We start from the raw sequence: 19,236 nt of genomic DNA, 5'->3' as shown, positions 1-19,236 counted from the left end.
GGATTAAATAAACTAATGAAAAAACTAATGAAAAGGGCTTAGAACAGCTTCTGGTACATATCAAGCACTCTGTAAGTCATCTTTTTTACCCTGGGAATATAGGAAGGAGAACAATCATCTTAACTGGAGGTGGGAGTACGTCGGAAGGCTCCTAGAGATGACATTTGAGCTGGGTATAGAAAGACAGAAAGGACTGCTTGGGTCAGTGAGGTTGGGAGAATCTATCAACAGAATAACAACAGACAATTACCAGGCAAGGCAGTCATTCCAGGCTGGCCAAAGGCATAGACATTGGCATGTTCTGAAAACGGTAAATGGGCCTGCAGCCTGAGCAACAGTGGGGGAGGAAAATGGACAAACAGGTAGGGGCCAAACTCTGAGAAGCTACAAATGCCTGATGGCAAAGCAAGGCCTCTAATGGAAGACATTGGGGAGCCATTTAAATTTCTGGAGGAAGGGACTAACACTCAAACCTGAGTTCAGTGATTCAATAGCAATTATTGAGTACCTCCTATTATGTTCCACACCCAACAACATGGACTGGAGAGGGGGAAACAGGGCTCCCAAGTAGGCTTTGTACCTTAATTGCTTCTGTAACCCTTAGAGCGCTCAGCATAGTATCAACACATAATAGGCCCTGCTCAGTAAATACCAGTGTGGGTTTCTTTTTAGGTTGAACTAAAACACGGTAAGGAGAATGTACCTGAAACTCCCCAGAGAGCCTTCCACTTTCTTCAAACCAACCCCCACGGGAGGAATAGCAAGGCAGGGGCAGCGAGCATTCAAGCCTCTTCCACAAGAAGATACACAACCGAGCCCTTGTCTGCAATCAGGGCACCTAGGAGCAAAGCCGGGCCTCTGGGGACTTGTTTCTAACCCCCTTTGTGGAGGCAGAAAGCTGGTCCCCATGGAGGGGGGATTCTGGGATCCACGTACCATCATGCTCTCAGCTTCAGGTACCTGGGCTCACCCGAGGGAAAACTGTTCCTCTCAAATAAAAAGGGGTGAAGATGACCTAGGGAGGTGCCGGGTTTGTTCATCAGTTTAGGAACATGGATTTCCCTAAGGAAATGAGCCAAGTGCATTTACACTTCCCTCAGGCCTGGTCCACTTTGTGACCGTGGGACCCTGCCCAGCTCCGCCTAACAACAGAAGGTGTGGCCACTAAGGTTGTGGCTGGGAGGACGAACACCACAATCCCTCCGCTCAGCACAAGCATAAAATCTCTGGAATACACAGGTGGAACAGGGCCTGCCCCATCTGAAGCAGGCCTCTTACTTTGAAGTAGGCTTTGGCCCTGAACTTGCAGGCCTGATTATCTACATCAGGGTGGGGCAAATTTTTTCCGTAAAGGGCCAGATAGTAAACACTGAGGGTCTGCAAGCCCTGTAACAACCATTCTTAGCTCAGAGTATACAAAACAGGTAGAGGGCTGGATCTGACTACGGGGTTGTAGCTTGCCAACCCTTAACCTACGTACTTGGACACTTCTTCCAGGCGGTATAAAGTGTCCTGGAACCCCCTATTCTGTGTCAGGGCTGACGCCAGACAAAATTCATAAGTAGGAGGATGGTGACTTCTCCTTCCTGCTCTAGCTAGCTCATCTGTACCAGGCTCACCATGTGCCCCGAATGCCAAGACCCAGAGAGAAAAACACAGGTACGAACACACACAGACACCAGTGTGACCTGGCGTGTTAGGACTCCTCCCCCTGAGCCCCCACCACCACCTTGCCCTTCCACCAAGGCAAACGGACCTTTCAGAACACAGGCCCAGGACTGTCTGCATTTCCAGGAAAGCTGTCTGGGAGAGCAACCCTGGAAGGAAGAGTTCCAATCCTCGGCCGCACATTAGAATCACCCGGGGAGCTGCCTAAACAATGCTGATGTTATTCTCTACTTTCCAATGTTCTCATTTAGACGGTCTGGGCTGGGGCCTGGGCAGAGGTATTTTAAGCTTCTCGGTATTCCGTGCGTAACCAGAGTAGAGAACCACTCACTTAACCAAAGGAATGAAACTCCGACAGTGCAACAGGATGAAGCACCTGGAATACTTGGAGGCCTTCCCAGAGCTGTCAAACTCCTCACCTGGGCCGACACTTCCATCCACAGGACACCTGCTTCCTGCCCAGGTGGGCCAGAGGTCACGGGCTGGCTTCATCCCAAGCTTCTCTTCCTGTTTTCCCGTTTGCCAGCTCAGTGTTAAGTGTGGCTGTTTGAGGACCCTGGTGACACTCTTCCTTTTAAGCACCTATTACACCAGGCTTGGGGAGGCAGGGTCCTGAAACCTTCTCAAGTAGCTGATCATAGATAGGAGCAATGATGGGGTGCACAGGCCTCTAGGGGGAACACGGAAGAGCGGGTTCAGAGCAGACTCCCTGGAGGAGCTGACCCTTCGTCAGAGGCGAGGAACAGCATCAAAAGCTTGGGGAACAGCAAGTAATTGGGGACATCCGCAAAGAGTATGCATGAGGAGGGGGAAGGGGAAGGCAAAGGCCAGATCAGAAGGCCCTGGGTACTAAACTAAGGGGGTTTGTGCTTGTTCCTGGGGGTACAAGACTGAGGGGGGTCTTGAAGTAGAGGAGCTAGGTAACTGCATTTTAGAGGGATCACTCTGGCCTTAAAAGACAAAGAACAGTCAACAAGGTGACTGACATTTAGGAAATATCACTCTTCTAAGGAGGGAAAGAGGTAAGTACCTCTGTGTTACTATTCTGTGTGCTGGGGAATATCTACCAGGACAGTTTTCGGCTGAGAGAGATGGCTGCAGGAAGCAAGAAGACCGTAACACACGTAATCACTGAAAGTATTATATTTTAGATCGAAACATTTCAACTTGGTCTCTAGTTAGTTGGCCCAGGATCCACAGCTCCCTGCACTCAATTCTACAATTTTTGAGGCTGACCTGAAAGGGTTTCCTAAGTGACCAGAAGCTCAGTGGTAACACCCAGCCTCCGGGTCTCAGGTTTCCTTAAGAATCCCCAGAACTCAGGTCCCTTCATCCTACATCTGACACAGCAAGATGGGTGAACCAAAGTAGAGAAGTCAGGACATTTTTTTTCTGAGCCTACAACTATCAATTCTTAGTGGCAGAGGCTTTTTGGCTAAAACCCCTCAACTGGGATCAGGAGGTCCCAGGGGAGCAGCCAACTGTTTTCTGACTACAGCGGGTCCCCTGCCCATCCCCTCCCTGGGGGATGCTGCAGCCAGCTTCCTTCCACCAGACGCTGAGGTCCCACAATGCCCAGTGTCCCTTCCTGAGAGCCCCATAGGATGATACAGAAGTTATGCACATAGATGTTTCTGTGAAAGGAAAAGGAAGTGAGGTAAACACCTGTCTGACCCATTCACCGGCCAGCTAAGGAGAATTCTTTCTTTTGAGCCTATCAGACAGAAATGGGACCCAGGAGAGTGAGGAAGTAATGACTGAGCAGCCCATTCCAGCTGTGAACGGAGGAAGCCTTTGCCAAATACAAAGAAATATTGGCAAGAGCAGGCCACGAGACAGTCCTATCCCTGTGGCCTTGTTGGGTTTGGTTTTGTTTTTTATGTGCCACTGAGGGGCCACGATACCAGTAACAGTAGCCAACAGTCTCTTATTATCGACAGAGCATGGTGCTGGGGGAACCCTTGACAAGTCTATCATCTCACACCACCCTCGCTGAACAGCTCAACCAAATATATCTGGCTGCCCAAAGCAACACGTGCCTTCCCCCCAAAGCACACAACCTGGCCACACAACTGACCTTTCACTGCAAAGTCTCATTCAGTGGGATTAACTGCATTTACAAAATTCCTTTCCAAATCACAAAGCAACGTCAACCTTTTAAAAAACGTTTATTCTCCAAGGTCATCAACCTGTCTATGGTTATTCTCCAGCCAATTTATCTTCCTGCTGTTGCCATAGATAAAACTATTTTTAGTGCACAACTGGTTTGAAGGCAGATTTTTTTTTTTTAATTTTATAACCCCTGCTGGTTGGCATCCATAAATGCCTCTCAGAGCTTTGTTTATCAGCTGACAGAAATTACTCTCCCACCTGTTTTTTTTTTTTTTTTCCCTTGAGAGATTTCAGATAAGAAGGAAGTACAAATTGTAGGTGGCAGCTATTGAACAAAGGATAACTAGTGACAGTCTGGTCTGGCCATACCACCCTGGTGGCTGACTCAGAGAACTCCCTGCTCAGTGTCAGCTGTCAGCGCCATTTCTGGTTGGCTTGAATGCCTGGATCAACACATCCTGGTTCCCCTGCAGTCCCTAATTTGGTAAGCTCTTTGGATGAAACAGAAATGTTATTTTAATGGCTAACTTGTTACTGTTCAAGACCATCACTTGTCCAATATCTCAGAGGAAAGACAGAACAATACAGAGTTTATTGAAAAACTTTCCACTTAGGGAACACTTTTTTGCTTTTCACTTGTTTGGTCTACAATTTTATTTTCAAGGCATCCTGTTCTTGTTTTTCCAAAAAATAAGTGTTTTGCCCTAAAGCAGGTCCAATACACCACTGTTATACAGTATATGCCAAGAGTCCCATTTAGAAGAATCATATTTCCTTTTTTCAGTATCTCAATGATGTCAGTTGCCTTACAAAGTCCCACTCATCCTGCAAGACTAAACACAAATGTCTCCTACAGAGGGAGGCCTTCCTCAGATGCTTCAAGAAGAACCTTTTCTTTTAGCTTCGACACAACCTTGTCAACACTCTACCCCACTATTACAACCATCACTTTGTATATGGTAGTCTGTGACAATGTCTGCACCCACAGTTAGAGTGGACCCCAATATCTAGCCCTGCATCACACAGATCTATAAACATTGTTTAATTAATCAGTTAATCAAAGATCATAGTTTACACACACACACACACACACACACACACACACACACACACAGTACTTGTGCCACTTGCAAATCCTGAGCAGAGCTGGAAGTCATAAAGGGGACCCTAGAAACTTTAGATATCTTCTTTGCAGAACCTACCCATGTGCTCAGAGCAGCCCTACACGGTCTGATTCAGGGCGCAGACCCCTTCAGTTCAAAGTATTTCAGTTGTCTTATTCAAAGAGCAAAGCCTTCTCAGTAGTGTGTTCATTGTGCCAGACACCACAGCACTTACAACTAAAGAAATACTTGAAAGTAAATATTTGATTAAAAAAAACTTCAGAAAAGTTACCTATTATACTAGTCACATTTCATCCACCCATTATTACTTTAGCCACCCAACTAGTACCCACTCTGGAGGGGGACCTAGAGAATTTAATGCAATCTGGTCCCATGTATGACCCTGTCCAGGCTCAGGGCTAGCTTTTCAGTGACTTCATTCTTTCTCAGTCATAATTATGTTCCAACTGAGAAGGATTTCCCAAAAAAAAGGCAAATACCATCCTGGTGTAAGGCTGGGACTGTGGTTGGAAACCCACTTGGACCTAATGGGGATCTTTCTTTATGAAGCTAATGATTGGACAACCAGAGTTCTGTCAGCCCTAAGTGGTGCACGTGCACATATCTGAACCCATCACTTGGCCCAGACCCAGGAGTAACACAGAGTCTTTCTTCCAGAGCTAAAGAAAAACAGCATTGAAGACGACTGCTAGTCACTTGGTTGAGGTATACAAAATCAAATAAGCACATCTACAAGACTAGAAAACAGACAGGAGTACCAAAGGGGGCCCTGGCTTGGACTTGCCTACTTGTTTACCTAAACCTAGGGGAAATATGATTAGAGAAGTCTCAACCTCAGAAAAGTACTCACCCAAATGATGAGTAGTGAACATCATAATGAACAGATGAACCAAAAAGGCACAAACCAAAGCCCTGGCAGTATGCTCTGAGGTACCAATCTTGGAAGAGATATAAAATGGGAACGATGTGGCTAGCATTTCTTTCACAGAGCATCTGGAGAGATGAGAAAAGATGCAACAAAGATGGCAAAGAAACATCACTTCCAAAGGGCAACCTAGGTGAAGATGGTGCCCACTGTGCTAATACTTAAATTAGAAAGAAGAAAGCAGTTTGCATAAACCCAAGTCCCACAACTGGGCTCCTAGGTGGCCAGCAGCTAATTTCTACTCTGTATTGATAAAAATGAAGCCTACCTAGATTAAGCGCACTCCAAATCAGTGTTACTCTATCACGAGGGGGGGCAAGTGGCCCTTTCTTTTCATCGCTGGAAAGAGGAAAGTTTGGGTGTTAAAGACATTCATTACCTTTGAGTCTCAAGATAGGGACAATGCAGAAAGTTTCCCTTGCTTTTTAAACTGGTGCCACCAATACACTTGGCTTGATAGGCGAGGCAGGAAGGGGAGGAAATCTCTGGGAATTCCCTAAAGTCCCCTAAGCCCTTCGAGCCAGTGCGGCGCCTCTGGGGCGTAGAAAAGAAAGGTCTCGTTCAGAGCTGAGACAGGACCTAAAATTGAGTCCAGGTGGGGTGTCAGGGCCAAGGGACCGGTTTCCGTGCCTCTCCATCCCCAGACCCCGACAGCCGGGCGGCCTGGACAGGAAGCGGGACAGCTGCTACTCACCCTCCTGTTGGGCGCCCCGGGAGCGCTGGAGCCGCCGCTCGAGAGCAGCGTGACTGTGGACGTGGAGCGCAGCATCCCTCAGCGGCGTTGGTGGCGGGCTCGGCGCGGTGCTTCTCGCGAGTGGAATAAGCCGGGGGCCGCCCCGCTGGAGGCGGGGAGGGTGGGGACCGCGCAGGCCAGTAGCGCCGGCAGGGGCAGCGCGGGGGCGGGGCTGAGGCCCGGCTGGGGGAGGAGCCGGGGCGGGGTCCCGCACTCGCCGGACTCGTCCAGCTGCATTTTCTCCCGAGGGCGCAGACCCAGCCCGTATTGGTCACCTACCTTCCCCCACGGCTCTGCGCCCTCCCAGGGTCAGTCCCGGCGCGGGACTGAGTGCCTACCAGGTGTCCCTTCCAGCAGCCAACACAATCCACGGGCCCCTATCCTGTGGAGTTTGCAATCTGGTGGGGATACCGAAAGATAACTGGTGTCGGTGCTTTGGTAGAAGAGGTGATATCCGTGGGAGCTCACAACGTGGCCTTAGGAGTTAGCCTGGGTAGGAAAAGTCTTCCCAGAGGAGGTGATAACTAGCCTAAGACCTGAAATACAAGTAGAAGCAAGCCAGGCATTGAATATTCATCACAACTGTTCATATTTATGTAATGGTTCCTGTGACCCCGGCTGCAAGTACTTTTCCTGTATTACCTCATTTAACCCTCACAACCACCCTTTGAGGTAGGCACTATTATTGTCCTGTATCCCCATTTTGCAGATGAGGACACTGACTCACCAAGAGATTAAGTAACAAGGCAGGGGCCCCACTGGCTGGAAAGTGGCAAAGCTAAGATGGACCGCACAGTCTGACCCTAGTGCCTTGCTTATCCACTCTGCTGCCCCCCTAGCAGAGGGAGGAGGCCAAAAAAACTGGCAAGCGCAAAGATGGTGGAAGGCAAGAGAAGGTTTGGTAGATTTTTTAGGAACTGAAAATACCACAGTGCAAGGGGCAAACGGTAGACAAGCAGCAGAAGGGCGCTGGGCCAGATCACGAAGAACCTGCTGTGCTTAGCTGAAGAGTTTGGCCTTTAGCCTGAGGATAAATGTTTCTCAACAGGGGAAGACAATCCCCCTCCACTCACCCTTCAAAGCCCAAACACTCCCTCCCTACCAAGCTCTCCAGGACCCTCCTGCCCTGAACACTTACACCCATGAACCTCGACGCTTTTTGAGACCATGTCTTCTCAAAAGAAGAGTCATCAGTGTGTGTGTCTGTCCCCTTCCCCCACGGTGAGCTTCTGGAGAGTGAGGGCCCAGCCTCACCCTGCTCTGAATTCTCAGTGTGGCACCAACACAGAAGATACTCAAGGAACGTAAGAACTGTTGCTGAACAGAATTCCAACTGATCCTCTGAGATTTGCTCCTTCTGCAGATGAGGAAACTGAAGCCAGAGTATCTAAGGGACTTTCCCAATGTCACACAGCCTGTGCTTTAACATCTCTGTCACCATCATCATCCCAGCTATGTCTGCATTCTACAATACTCGCTTCATCTGCCTTTTCTCAGCAAAGTCTCACCGTGACCAAAAACGTGGATACTGTTATCATCCCATTTTACAAATGAGGGAACTGAGACCTAGGGGCATTAGGTTAGCTGGCGAACAGCTGGGACTAGACCTCCAATCTTCTAACTCCAGGTTTCCTTTTTTTTTTTTTTTTTAACTATAGACCTCGGGCATCTTCCTATCCACCCACCCTTCTAAAAAGAGGTCATTCATGAGAGGTCTTTCCCCACGTTATTTCCGTGAAGGCCCCTTTTCTTGGGAGAGTTTTATGTGACTAAAAGATGGGTCTGCCTTTCAATAAAACGTGGTCAATGTTGTGCTAGTTTCGGTGTACAGCACTTCAATAAAAAATTTTTAAAAAAATAAAAACTTGTCAAAACACAGCTGTTGAAAGCCAATATGGGTTAGAGATATCTGCATGATTACCTCAGTAGAAAGAGGCTAATGATTATTGCTGTTATGTTGCCTTGAGGTTCTCCTTTCTAGGAAATGGGCAGCTGTTCAGAGGCAAAATAACCTGGCGTCATCGATGTTTATTTATATTATGGCAAACATCCAAGTGATCACTCAAGATGGAGTCAGCATTTGAGAGGAAGGGTGGGGCATGGATTCATTTCTCCATTATCCAAGTTTTTTTCATATTGTTAATCCTTTTTTATACTCTATTACGCTTCATTACAAAAGCAGCAGACTACACGTTAGCTTGTGAGCTCTTGGTGGGGACTGGATCTTGTTTACATCCCTGCCTGCCCAGTGGCTAGAACAGTAATTGGCATGTTGTAAGTGCACAGTAAATACTGAATGAGTGAAGAAATGATATTACAGAGTAATTGGCATGTTTCAAGTGCACAATAATGTTGAATGAATGAAGAAATGATATTACAGGGAGTTCCCTGGCCGTCCAGTGATTAGGACTGGGCGCTTTCATTGCCATGGCCCGGGTTCAATCCTCGGTCCGGGAAAGTAAGATCCCACTAGCCACACGGCATGGCCAAATAAAGAAAGAAACAAAGAGAAAGAAAGAAAAAAAAGAAATGATATTACAGAGCAATACTTCAACTCACTCATGGCCAAGCAAAACTAAAACTAAGACCCTTGCTAACCCAGCTTCTAAGGTAGGCAGGGGTCTCCAAGCAGGTTGCCAGCTGAAGCAGCCAGAGCCCCAGGACTGTCCCAGCCAGGAAAGTTCCCCACACCGGCTGTCACTAAGGGCTGCAGGTGGTGTGGGTGGGCAGATGCCAGGCTCTGGCTTATGACACAGCCCCCCCATGCCAGGCCAACACCTAAGGAACTGCAAGAGAGAGGGGAGTGGGAGCCCCCAGAAAGTGGAAAAGGAGAAGCAGGAAAATAGGAAGACAAGTAGGGATGGAAAAACCAATGAAAAGGTAGATCTGGCAGAGAAAGGAAAAAGTCAAAAATGAAGTCATAGTCTAGGAACTAGGACTTCTATGAAGAGTTCTGGGAGAAGAAGATCAAAAGGAAGGATTGACCCTTTTTGAAAGAGGAGTCGAAGGCCAAGCACTTCTGCCCCCGCCAGAAGTCCTCCTGGTCTAGAACTGTGAGTAGGAAGAGGGCAGACATGGGGGGCAGGGATGGGGCTCTGGTAGGGACAGCCTCCCTGCTTGCTCCCTTTCAGCACTGCCCCAGCCTACTCTGGGCCCTCCCTGAGCACTGGTGACAGAGGAGTGCCACTGGGCTGGAGGGAAGAGATGCTATAACAGAACTCTCAGCCGCCACCCATTCCCATCCACAGTAATAGCCACATATGCCTAAAAGCTGTCCTAAATTTCTCTGCTGAAGCACAGGTCTGTAGAAAATTCTAGATGTCTGTATCAACACCCTTCATTTTCTTGAAATCAGTCACTAGATTGCACCTCCTTCTCCCATCCCAGCTCCTAGACTTCTCTCTCATATGCTCCAGCTTCTGCTTTCTGAATTGTCCGTGTTACTCTCTACAAAACCCTCTCCAGACTCTCTATCGGCATCTTTCGTTGAGGAGCTTATGATGGGACCCATTTCTCCAGCAAAGTCCTGAGTGGCAAAGACTACCTTTATTTCTTGGCAGAACCAATCAGGAATGGAATCACTGAGCAGGACACAGAAGAGGTGAGCCCAAGCGATGCCTGGCTTGCTGGTATTTTTGCCCTCTGCACTCTTATGTCTCTGAGGCTTCTCTTTTTTTCCCCCTTCCATTCAGGTGTCACAACGTCCCAAAGTCCTGGCATATTCCCGTTCTCAATGCCAAACAGAGGCCAAACTTTCACAATACAGAAAGGACGCATTTCCAACCCAAGGGCAAGGGTATTGAATTACAAAGCTCCTCTGGATAAAGTAGAACAAGAAACACCCCATATTCACCGGGTGTCTGAGAAGCAGAGAACAGGGCCTAGAGATAAGGAAAGCAGACTGAGAGGAACCCAATACCCCAGCCAAGTCACCCAGATACGCAGAATTTATAAACCTGTCTAGACGCAGGGGCTGGAACCTGCTGCTGACCCACCCTGGGGAATAGAACTCATTGAAGACGATCCTGTGCTTACCTGTTAACTCATGGATGAATGTGCAACTGGCAGGCTAATAAGAAGTCAATTCACTGAACAAATAGGTACCCAGCACCTACTATGTACCAGGCACTGGGGACATAGAGAGGAGTAAGACAGACCCTACTTTCTGGGAGCTCAACATCAATTTGGGAAGAGAGATGTGACCTTAGCAAAGTAAAATGCTAGCAAACACTTATACTGTACTGTGTTCAGAGGCTTAAAATACATAATCTCACTTAACCTTTCCAGCAACTCAGTGAGGAAGGTGCTATTATGTCCCCTATTTTGCAGATGACGGAATCACATCACAGGGAGGTGAAGTAACTTGTTCATGATACCAGCGCTGGTAAGTGGCGGAGCTGAGCTTCAGCCCGAGTCAAGATGGCTCCAGAGTCTGTGTCCTTGACAGCTCACCTCCTATACTGGGAGAGGAGCCAGACTTGAAGTGTGTCCAAAGCACTCTAGTGGGCGGAGGACAAGGGAATCCAAGGCGCTGAGCTGCAGAGAGACGGAGGGCTCCTCTGGGAAGGCGGCATGGAAGCTGGCACTGCAAAATGAGGAGGGAAAGGTCAGGGCATTCTAGACTGGGAGCCAAAGGAAACAGTGAGGTCAGAGGGTCCGGGAAATGTGTGTTAGCCTCTCTAGCTTGAATCTCAGAACAAGAGGGAACGGCTGGAGACAAAGCAGGCTGGGGTTAGACTGCAAAGGGCCTTGAATAAAGTTGAGAATCGATCTGCAGGTGATGGGGAGCTAGTGAAGATTTGCGAGCAGGGCAGTGACATGATGGGCAGCAGAGAGAAGAGTATGGATGGAAGGCAGAGACTGCAGGGCGAGTGCTTTGGGGTCTATAGGAATAGTATTGATAAGAGATAAAGAGGCTCTGAACAGAGGAGCCAGCGGTGGTGGAAAGGAAAGGAGGGGATGGATTCGAAAGGCAGAAAATCAACAAAACTTAGTGACCACCCAAAAGTTGGAGGATTTTTGTGAATTGTACGTTATCCTAGTGAGTAGTTGATCAGTAGTGCCATAGACCCCTAGGGGAGGAGAATCAGTAAAGAAAACGGATGGATAAAGGATAAGTGATTCCCTTTCTTAGCTCTGGGGCTTTGTCATGCGCTAAACACAAAGTCTGGACACCCAGAGGAAGGCACCCTCCTGGCTTTTCCAAGTAGCCAAATGGGCTTGTAGTAGAAAACTTGCAGACGCAAAGGTGGAAATCTTACATATTTATTTTTTCAGGAAGACATCCTGGTGACTGTCTTTAAGAGGAAGCAGGCTCCACCCAACGTCAAAAAAAAAAAAAAAAATCACAGAAGGGAAAGAGTAAGTCAGGTGAGAAACGTTAAAGGAATTAGGGGCCTTCCTGAGCATATGGTACAAAGAACGTCTCCTTTTGCCACCCCTGTACCTCCTTGAGTGATTTAGGAGTTTTGTTCCAAAAGATACTGACTTGGTGACTGGTCAGTAAATCCTATTGGGACCAGTTAACATATAAGTAATACCTGTATTTGAATCTATACCAAAAATAAAATCACTAATCTACAAAAAGGAATTTTTTTTGCTTTTTTTTTTTTTTTAATAAAAAAGCCCTGAAATGTTTCTATGTATACTCATATAGAATGGCTGATACATCTATTTATGCTATGACCACCATCTTAGGTGGGTTTTCCCAAAAGCAGACTTTGAACCAAGGATCCATGTGCAGGGGATTATTGAGGAAGTGCCCCCAGGAGAAACCAGGAAGGGAGTAGGAACTCAGAAAGGGGAAGAAGTCAGCAACGGCACCATCTTAGGTAAAGTTCCAGATCCAGCCTGATCCCACCGGCAGCTCTGGAATGTCAGTTGCACCTCAGAGTTAGTCCTGCCTCCAGACAAAAGAGCTGGGCTTTCGTACTCCTACACTAGTCTGTCATTTTCTCGAATGGGGTAGAGGGTAGAGGAAGTATATAGCTCACAGGCACTGTGGCACTCCATAGGGGCAAAGAACCTCTATGTTCCTAATAAACACAGACTATTAGCATCAAAGCTACATGCAAGCTGGGAAACAGACACACAGAGCTGGTAAAAGATGGCTGAGAATATTTGGGTGGGCACCAGCTGTGTCCACTATATCTACATAAAATATGGATACATATACAGATACCGAGGTGTGTACAATAACATCACTGCTCAGAGCAAAGATCTCTGGAACAGCAATAACCTTAAACCACTGTATGGCCCAGAGAGTCTGGTACAAAACAGTGTGAGTACAGAGAGTCTGAAAGGGTCAGAGGAAGGAACACTCAATCTACTGATGCAAGAGGCAGGATCCCCAAATTCAAGAGGCTGGAGCAAGGAGCAGAATCTGACAAGATGGGATGCAGCAAGAATACATCTACGGTCCTTACCTTGCATCCAAAATCAACAGCAACACCAACAGAGGACACAGGGGACCAGGCTCAGCAGTGTCATGTACTAAGGCTGTCCGTGGAACTCCGCTGGGCCAGTAGTTCCACAGAAGCCCACCTCTCTATGACCCAGCACATGTCCTCTAATTTCAAGATGACTTCAGAGGAAGGCAGGGTCTGGAACCAGAAAGGCGAAAGTCCTCACTGTACTGTGCTGGACCATGCCTGGGAAGTGGCCTTCAGTCCTGGTGCCACGGTTTAAAGGAACAAGGACCACCCAGATGATTTCAGAAGAACACGACACAGATGATATAAGAACTTGACACTAAATAATGAGATTCAGGTGGCAGAACTGGGAATATTGTCCCTAGAGAAGAAAAGACTAGGGTCAGGGTTGGGGGGGAGGGTTGTTTGGTGACTTCAATTCTTGAAAGGCTGGCACTGTGGCAGAGTGGTTAAACTTGTTCTGTGTAACCCAAAATGTAGAATGGGGCCCAGTAAGAGCTACAGGGAGATGGAGTTCAATGCAATCTAAGAAATACTTTAATAGCCAGAGCTAGCCAAGGAGAGGGGATCAAGGAAAGAAATCGCTAAGGGTGGAAATGATGGGCAGGACCAACTTGTGAGGCAGGCAGGGCATTCCTCATCACTAGAGTGTGGCTCTAGCGGGCTCCCCAAGCCCGACTGCACACTAGAGCCACCTGGGGTCTTGGTAACGATATACTTCTGGGCCCTGACACTCTGATTTAGTGGATCTGGGATGATGCCCAGAAATTCACATTCTAATAAGCTTCCCAAACTTCTTCTTATGCCATCAGCCAGCATTTGTGCGAGGACCAGGGTGAAGACATCTCATCAAGGATGACTAGAGAGAACTCAGGCATCAGGTAAGGAAGGGGGCATAGAGTAGATGCAGTTAGTCCCTTCAAATTCTAGAAATGTGTGGCCCTGGGATTGTGGAATTCTAGGTTTTGCATCAGGGAAGTCAGTCTGAGGAACAGTGTTTAACATAGGGGGACTCTGGAGCCAAACTCACCAGAGTGTCTATTCAGGCTCTGCCACATATTAGCTGACGGGTCCTGGGTACGTCATCTCCACTCTCCAAGGCTTAATCTCCTCTCCTGTGAAATGGGAGATAATAGTACCACCTCTTAGAGTCATCATGAGGCTTGAATGGGAGTATAAAATATAAACGATATGACTATAGTATGTCGTGAAGTCCCTTCTAAAAAAAACTATGGATTGCCTGGTGATGTGTGGGGTAATGCTGGGTGTAAAGAGGACGGAACACTCCTTTAGATTTGGAACAACTTCTTCAAAGCTAGTATGTTGAGTGTTTCATACCACTGCTAATGTAAGACATTTGGAAAACAATAAAAGCGATTCTTTCCCTATATTTGTTTTGCTCTATTAAGAGAGATTAATAAAGAGAACTTATCTGCTCTTAGCATGTAACAAAAGAGGACCATATAACTTCACGACAAAACAGCATTCATTATTTTTTAATCCTAAGAAGACCAACAATACTCCTTAACATTATTTTCTGCCTTTATACCTCTAATGATCTCATGCAAACAGGCCTCCTCTCACTGCAGCTGCTGAGGCAAGTATACAATTTACTATAAAACATGACATAGGGATATGAACAGTTACTTCTCTAAGTTCAGTTTACACTGCCCCAGGTATCCATCTGGCCCCGTCCTGCCTGAGGGGGTCTTTCTGATACACCACTAGTCACTCCAGGCAGGGCCTCTGTATGTGATCGTGAAGGTTGTTCACAGCAACGGGACTTCAGGCTGTAAGAGGGACTGTCCCCTTGACAAGCTGTGCCCCCAGCACTGAGCTGTGTCTGCTAGAGGAAGGGATGCCATTTCTAATCCACACACAGCCATATGGGCTGGTGTGGCCGTGCCTGGAGTGGGGGGGCACAGGGACTCTATTTCTGTGTAAAATCCCCCCCCACCAAAAAACCCCATTCCGGCCACAGCCCTCCCCAGTTCAGTAATTAGGACTCTGTTCTTCTAGTTGCTCAGGCCAAAATCCCTGGAGTCATCTATGATTTCTCCTTTTAATCTCATAGCTTACATTTTATCTATCTGGCTTTACCTTCAAAGCATCTCCAAAACCTAAACGCTTTTCATCAGCAACATTTAAGCCACCATAGCCTCTCCTCTGGATCCTTGAAAGAGCTTCCTAACTGGTCTTTCACCTCCGCCCCCTCTAGTCAGTCCATCCACAACACGGAGGCCACTGTGATCCTTTTAAACCCACACTCCTCTGTGTAAACCCTTCCAGTGGCTTCACAGCTCTTCAGATAAAAGCCCAAGTCTTGAGCACTCGGTTTGTGTCTATCTCCCCTAACTAAGATCCAAGGTCTACGAGGGCAGGGGTTTTCATCTGTTCTGTTCATTCCTCTAATCCCAGTGTCTACAACAGTGCCTGGCACAGAGCAGACATTCAGTAGATCATTCTACAGTGAGTGAGTGGTTTTTTGCCATGGTCCCCAGGGCTGCAGTGTGTTCAGATCAGTCCATTCCAGATCCCAGCCCCTCTGGAGAGGGGTGCTGTTGGGATCCATTGCTCACAGACCTGGAAAAACATCTACTCCTGGTCCAAACCTCCCCTAATGTGCTTACTTCTGCCTGCCCCCTGCAAGTCATCTGCTCCCCCTCCCCTTCAAGAGCAAATGTCACCAGTCTCCCAGTATGTCAGGGCTTTAAGGAACAAAAGCACTCCTGATTTGGACCTACACAAAAGGCCTTGCAGCAGTGCAATAGAAAGGCTTAGGGAAAGACCGGGGGAAATGGAAAAACAGTTACAGGAGTAAAAACAAGGGAAGAATTAATCACTCCATCAGTTATGCTGTGGCACCCCTTAACACTGGCTTGCACTCACTGGTCCCCATGTCACCCTCCTCCAGCGTGAGTGAGCCCCTCATGGCAGAGACTACTCACTCATCAGAGCAGGCATCTGTGGCCCAGAGACGAACACAATGCCAATCCCCCCCCCCCCACACCCTGCAACTGGCAGAGGAGCAGAGGGAAGCGGAGGGCCTGGGAGGCTGCAGCATCTCTCCCCCGGACACACTGGCTCTCTGCCTTCCACACAGAACGCCAGGGCAGCCCCTACCTCATCAGCTCTCTCAGCTGGGTCACATCACCATGACCCTTCCTGAGAGCCACTCAGCTACCCCTGTGCCTGTCAGAGCCAGGGGCCTGGGGAGTGAGTATCATGGTGCTATGGGTTTTCAAGTCCATTCATGGTGGATAAGACGGGGTCAGACAGGGTTTGTTACAGGGGCAGCAAGGGAACTTACCCCAGCTGTAGGCGCTGATGAGGAGACTGCGTTTAGCTGAAAGAGGAGAGGCTAGGCACGTAAGCAACTTGTGGTTGCAGCCCCAGGTAGACTGAGCCCAGCAACAGGGAATCCTAGAAGAGGCCTGGGTAGCACCAGGGTGGCTGCCAGAGCTGCGGGGCTGCAGGCAAGAAGCAGGGCTCAGTACAGACGACCAACATGTCCCAGTTTGCCTGGGATTTTCTTGGCTTTAGTACTGGAAGTCCCATGTCTCAGGAAACCCCATTAGTCCCAGGCAAACCAGGACCAGAAACAGGGAGCACTGCCACACCCCAGCGTGCAGAAGGGACACTGCGGAGACACAGAACGGTGACGCCAGAAGAGTGACCCAGACAGGAAAGCCCAGTTGTAAAACACAGGACGGATGAGAGAAATTGAGCTCAGAAAGAGGTGAGATTAAGTCCCCTCAAGGAGGTTAAAAGGTATTCCATTTTTAAAAGTTTCTGCAGACAAGTGAAACCAGGCAGATACAGGTTAGATGAAAGTAGGCAGATTTAAGATAGGACTTATTGCCCTCAAGTAGCTGGAGTATCTTCCAAAGATAACTACCTGTGCAGTGCTTCTCCAGCTTAGCTGACCACAGGACGCTCCCTGCCCATGGCATAACTAATACAAGCAGCCCACAGGGCACTAGCAAAACACAAAACTCAGCTGGAGAGACCCTGCTCTAAGGCAACTTTTTCAGAAAGCTGCCTTATCTGGAAAGAGAAGTTCACACAGAGTCTGATTACATGGGTTAATAATTGTCCGGCCCCGGAGAGGCAGGTCGAAGGGCAAAGTCGCCGTTCAAGACAGGTCAGCGGAAGTTGAGCCCTGCTGTCTCCAATACGGTGCTGGGTCTGGAGTGATCCATTTATCAGAGGTTAAGGTACTGAGGCTTAGGACTGTTAACGCTGTAACAAGTGCCCCAGCTGGAAGTCAGCTTATCCAATAACCCTTTCCCCAGAGAAGGGAGGGGCCCATCTAACCCCGGGAGTGAAGAGGTGAAGAGAAGCCGGCACTAAACACTGAGCAGGTGCATGATAGGTAGAGCGCCCCCTATGGTGCTCTACGGCTTCCACGTTTACCTTGACCATGGCTGGAGAAAAGCATCTGGATTTGATCTGATAGGGAGCAGGGAAGTACAGAAGGGTCTGGAACCACACTGAGCCTTGACAGGCCTGGCACCAGCAAAGCAGGCTCACTGTGGGGAACCTTGTGGAGGACTGCTGGGGCCCTTGGGGGAAGCTGGGTGGCCGTCTTCTTCAAGCGCAGTGTGCCCTCCCATGGACAAGTCACTGTTAGTAGAGCCCTTGAGTGAGTCTTCAAGGGCTCATGTTTAAGTTCTTATTAGGTATGAGGTATAGACCTACCCGAGGAGAGGTGGACAGACCAATGGACTGGAGGCCAGGAGACCTGGGTTCCGGTGGTGGCCCTGACCCTATCTGCGTTCACCTGAAGTCACGTCGTCTCTCTGGAGCTTCATTTCCATGTGATAACGCAGGGTTTTTGGACTGGATGTGCTCTAAGGCTGCTTTTTAGCTTTGACGTTCCAAAAGCATCAATAAAATGATCCCAAACATTTCTTTGTTGTTATGTATTGGGGTTATAAACTGCTGTTTCCCCAAAGTTGTAAGCAGTTTAATCTTATAATAGGTCAGGCCTCTGTGGCACTGGGCAGAGTTGCAGGCTAGATTCCTGAAAAAAAGTAGATACATGTCCATCACTGGATGTTCAGATCACAATGCAGGAGGAGACGCCTGCACAGGAGTCCTACACCCTCCACATCCTATAGCCCGGCAGCCTTGGACACGGTTTTCCATGTTTTCTGGAACACGGTAGGTACCTTTACACCCACATGTCTTGAGCTCCCTGGGACACACACTCTGAGGTAGGCTTATGTGCAGAAGGGTTTTGGGGGTACATACCTCTCCTGGAGTGATGGGACCAGGATTGGTGGAGGAAGGGGCTGACCTGAGAGACCTCGGCTGAGCCTGTGGGGCTGATCCTCTGCAGCTGGGTTGGCCCTTCAGTGTTGTGCTCAACTGAGGCAAGGGGGCCGGCCCTTTGTACTCACCTAATGACCAATCCCTGGATTCAGGCTTCCCCTGAGGAGGGAGCCTAACACTGGGCAAGGCAGCTGGCTCCAGCCAAGGGCGAGTCCGTTGAGCCATCAGCACCCATTGCTCCCGGCAGCTGGGGGAGCGAGAGGGTGGTGCTCAGCGGCCTGCAGCGTCCACCACAGTGCCTTTGCTCATGCTCCTCCCGCCCCTTCCTTCCCTCCCCAGCTTCGCCCCTCCATCACTGCTGTTGCAGTGCTTCTCCCGGTGATTCATCGTTCTTTGCAGCCCTATTCCTCAAGGGTAGGGCTGCCTTATGCATCTCTGTTGCACCAGACAGTCACGTGGTGCCTGGCAGGCAGCTGGAAGGAAATAGAATATATTGAATAAGAGTGAGGTCTCTCAGCAATCCCACTACTGGGCATATACCCAGAGAAAACCGTAATTCAAAAAGACACATGCACCCGAATGTTCATTGCAGCACTATTTACAATAGCCAGGTCATGGAAGCAACCTAAATGCCCATCGACAGATGAATGGATAAAGAAGATGTGGTACATATATACAATGGAATATTACTCAGCCATAAAAAGGAACGAAACTGAGTCATTTGTTGAGACGTGGATGGATCTAGAGACTGTCACACAGAGTGAAGTAAGTCAGAAAGAGAAAAACAAATATCGTATATTAACGCATGTATGTGGAACCTAGAAAAATGGTACAGATGAACCGGGTTGCAGGGCAGAAGTTGAGACACAGATGTAGAGAACAAACGTATGGACACCAAGGGGGCAAAACTGCGGTGGGGTGGGGATGGTGGTGTGCTAAATTGGGCGATTGGGATTGACATGTATA

General features: G+C 48.4%; 1 protein-coding gene and 2 long non-coding RNA genes across 9 annotated transcripts in view; 1 reads left to right on the top strand and 2 right to left on the bottom strand.

Annotated features, from left to right (window-relative positions):
- The window catches only part of MYZAP (myocardial zonula adherens protein), a 105,376-nt gene extending 98,719 nt beyond the window's left edge, over positions 1-6,657 (bottom strand). For 6 of the 7 annotated variants that reach the window (XM_082447271.1, XM_082447275.1, XM_082447272.1 and 3 more), the window contains exon 1: positions 6,524-6,657. In XM_082447271.1, coding sequence (XP_082303397.1) covers positions 6,524-6,598 — 75 coding nt within the window. In that variant the 5' untranslated portion in view covers positions 6,599-6,657. Of the gene's footprint in view, positions 1-6,097; positions 6,168-6,523 lie in introns of those variants that run through there. The other variant, XM_082447276.1, reaches the window with a different exon arrangement.
- A 296-nt stretch (positions 6,658-6,953) lies between these two features.
- Positions 6,954-19,236, bottom strand: part of LOC309654130 — a 37,971-nt gene continuing 25,688 nt past the window's right edge. The window contains exon 6 of the long non-coding RNA XR_014259924.1: positions 6,954-7,098. This is a non-coding gene — a long non-coding RNA (uncharacterized lncRNA). The remainder of the gene's footprint in view (positions 7,099-19,236) is intronic.
- On the top strand, positions 13,172-18,900 carry LOC309654379. Its single transcript, XR_014260205.1, has 2 exons — positions 13,172-13,874; positions 17,676-18,900. It is a non-coding gene; the product is annotated as an uncharacterized lncRNA (long non-coding RNA).

Source organism: Balaenoptera physalus (genome assembly GCF_965194825.1).
Source record: "Balaenoptera physalus genome assembly, chromosome: 2".
Lineage (NCBI taxonomy): Eukaryota > Metazoa > Chordata > Mammalia > Artiodactyla > Balaenopteridae > Balaenoptera > Balaenoptera physalus.
This window is presented reverse-complemented; position numbering and strand designations above follow the sequence as displayed.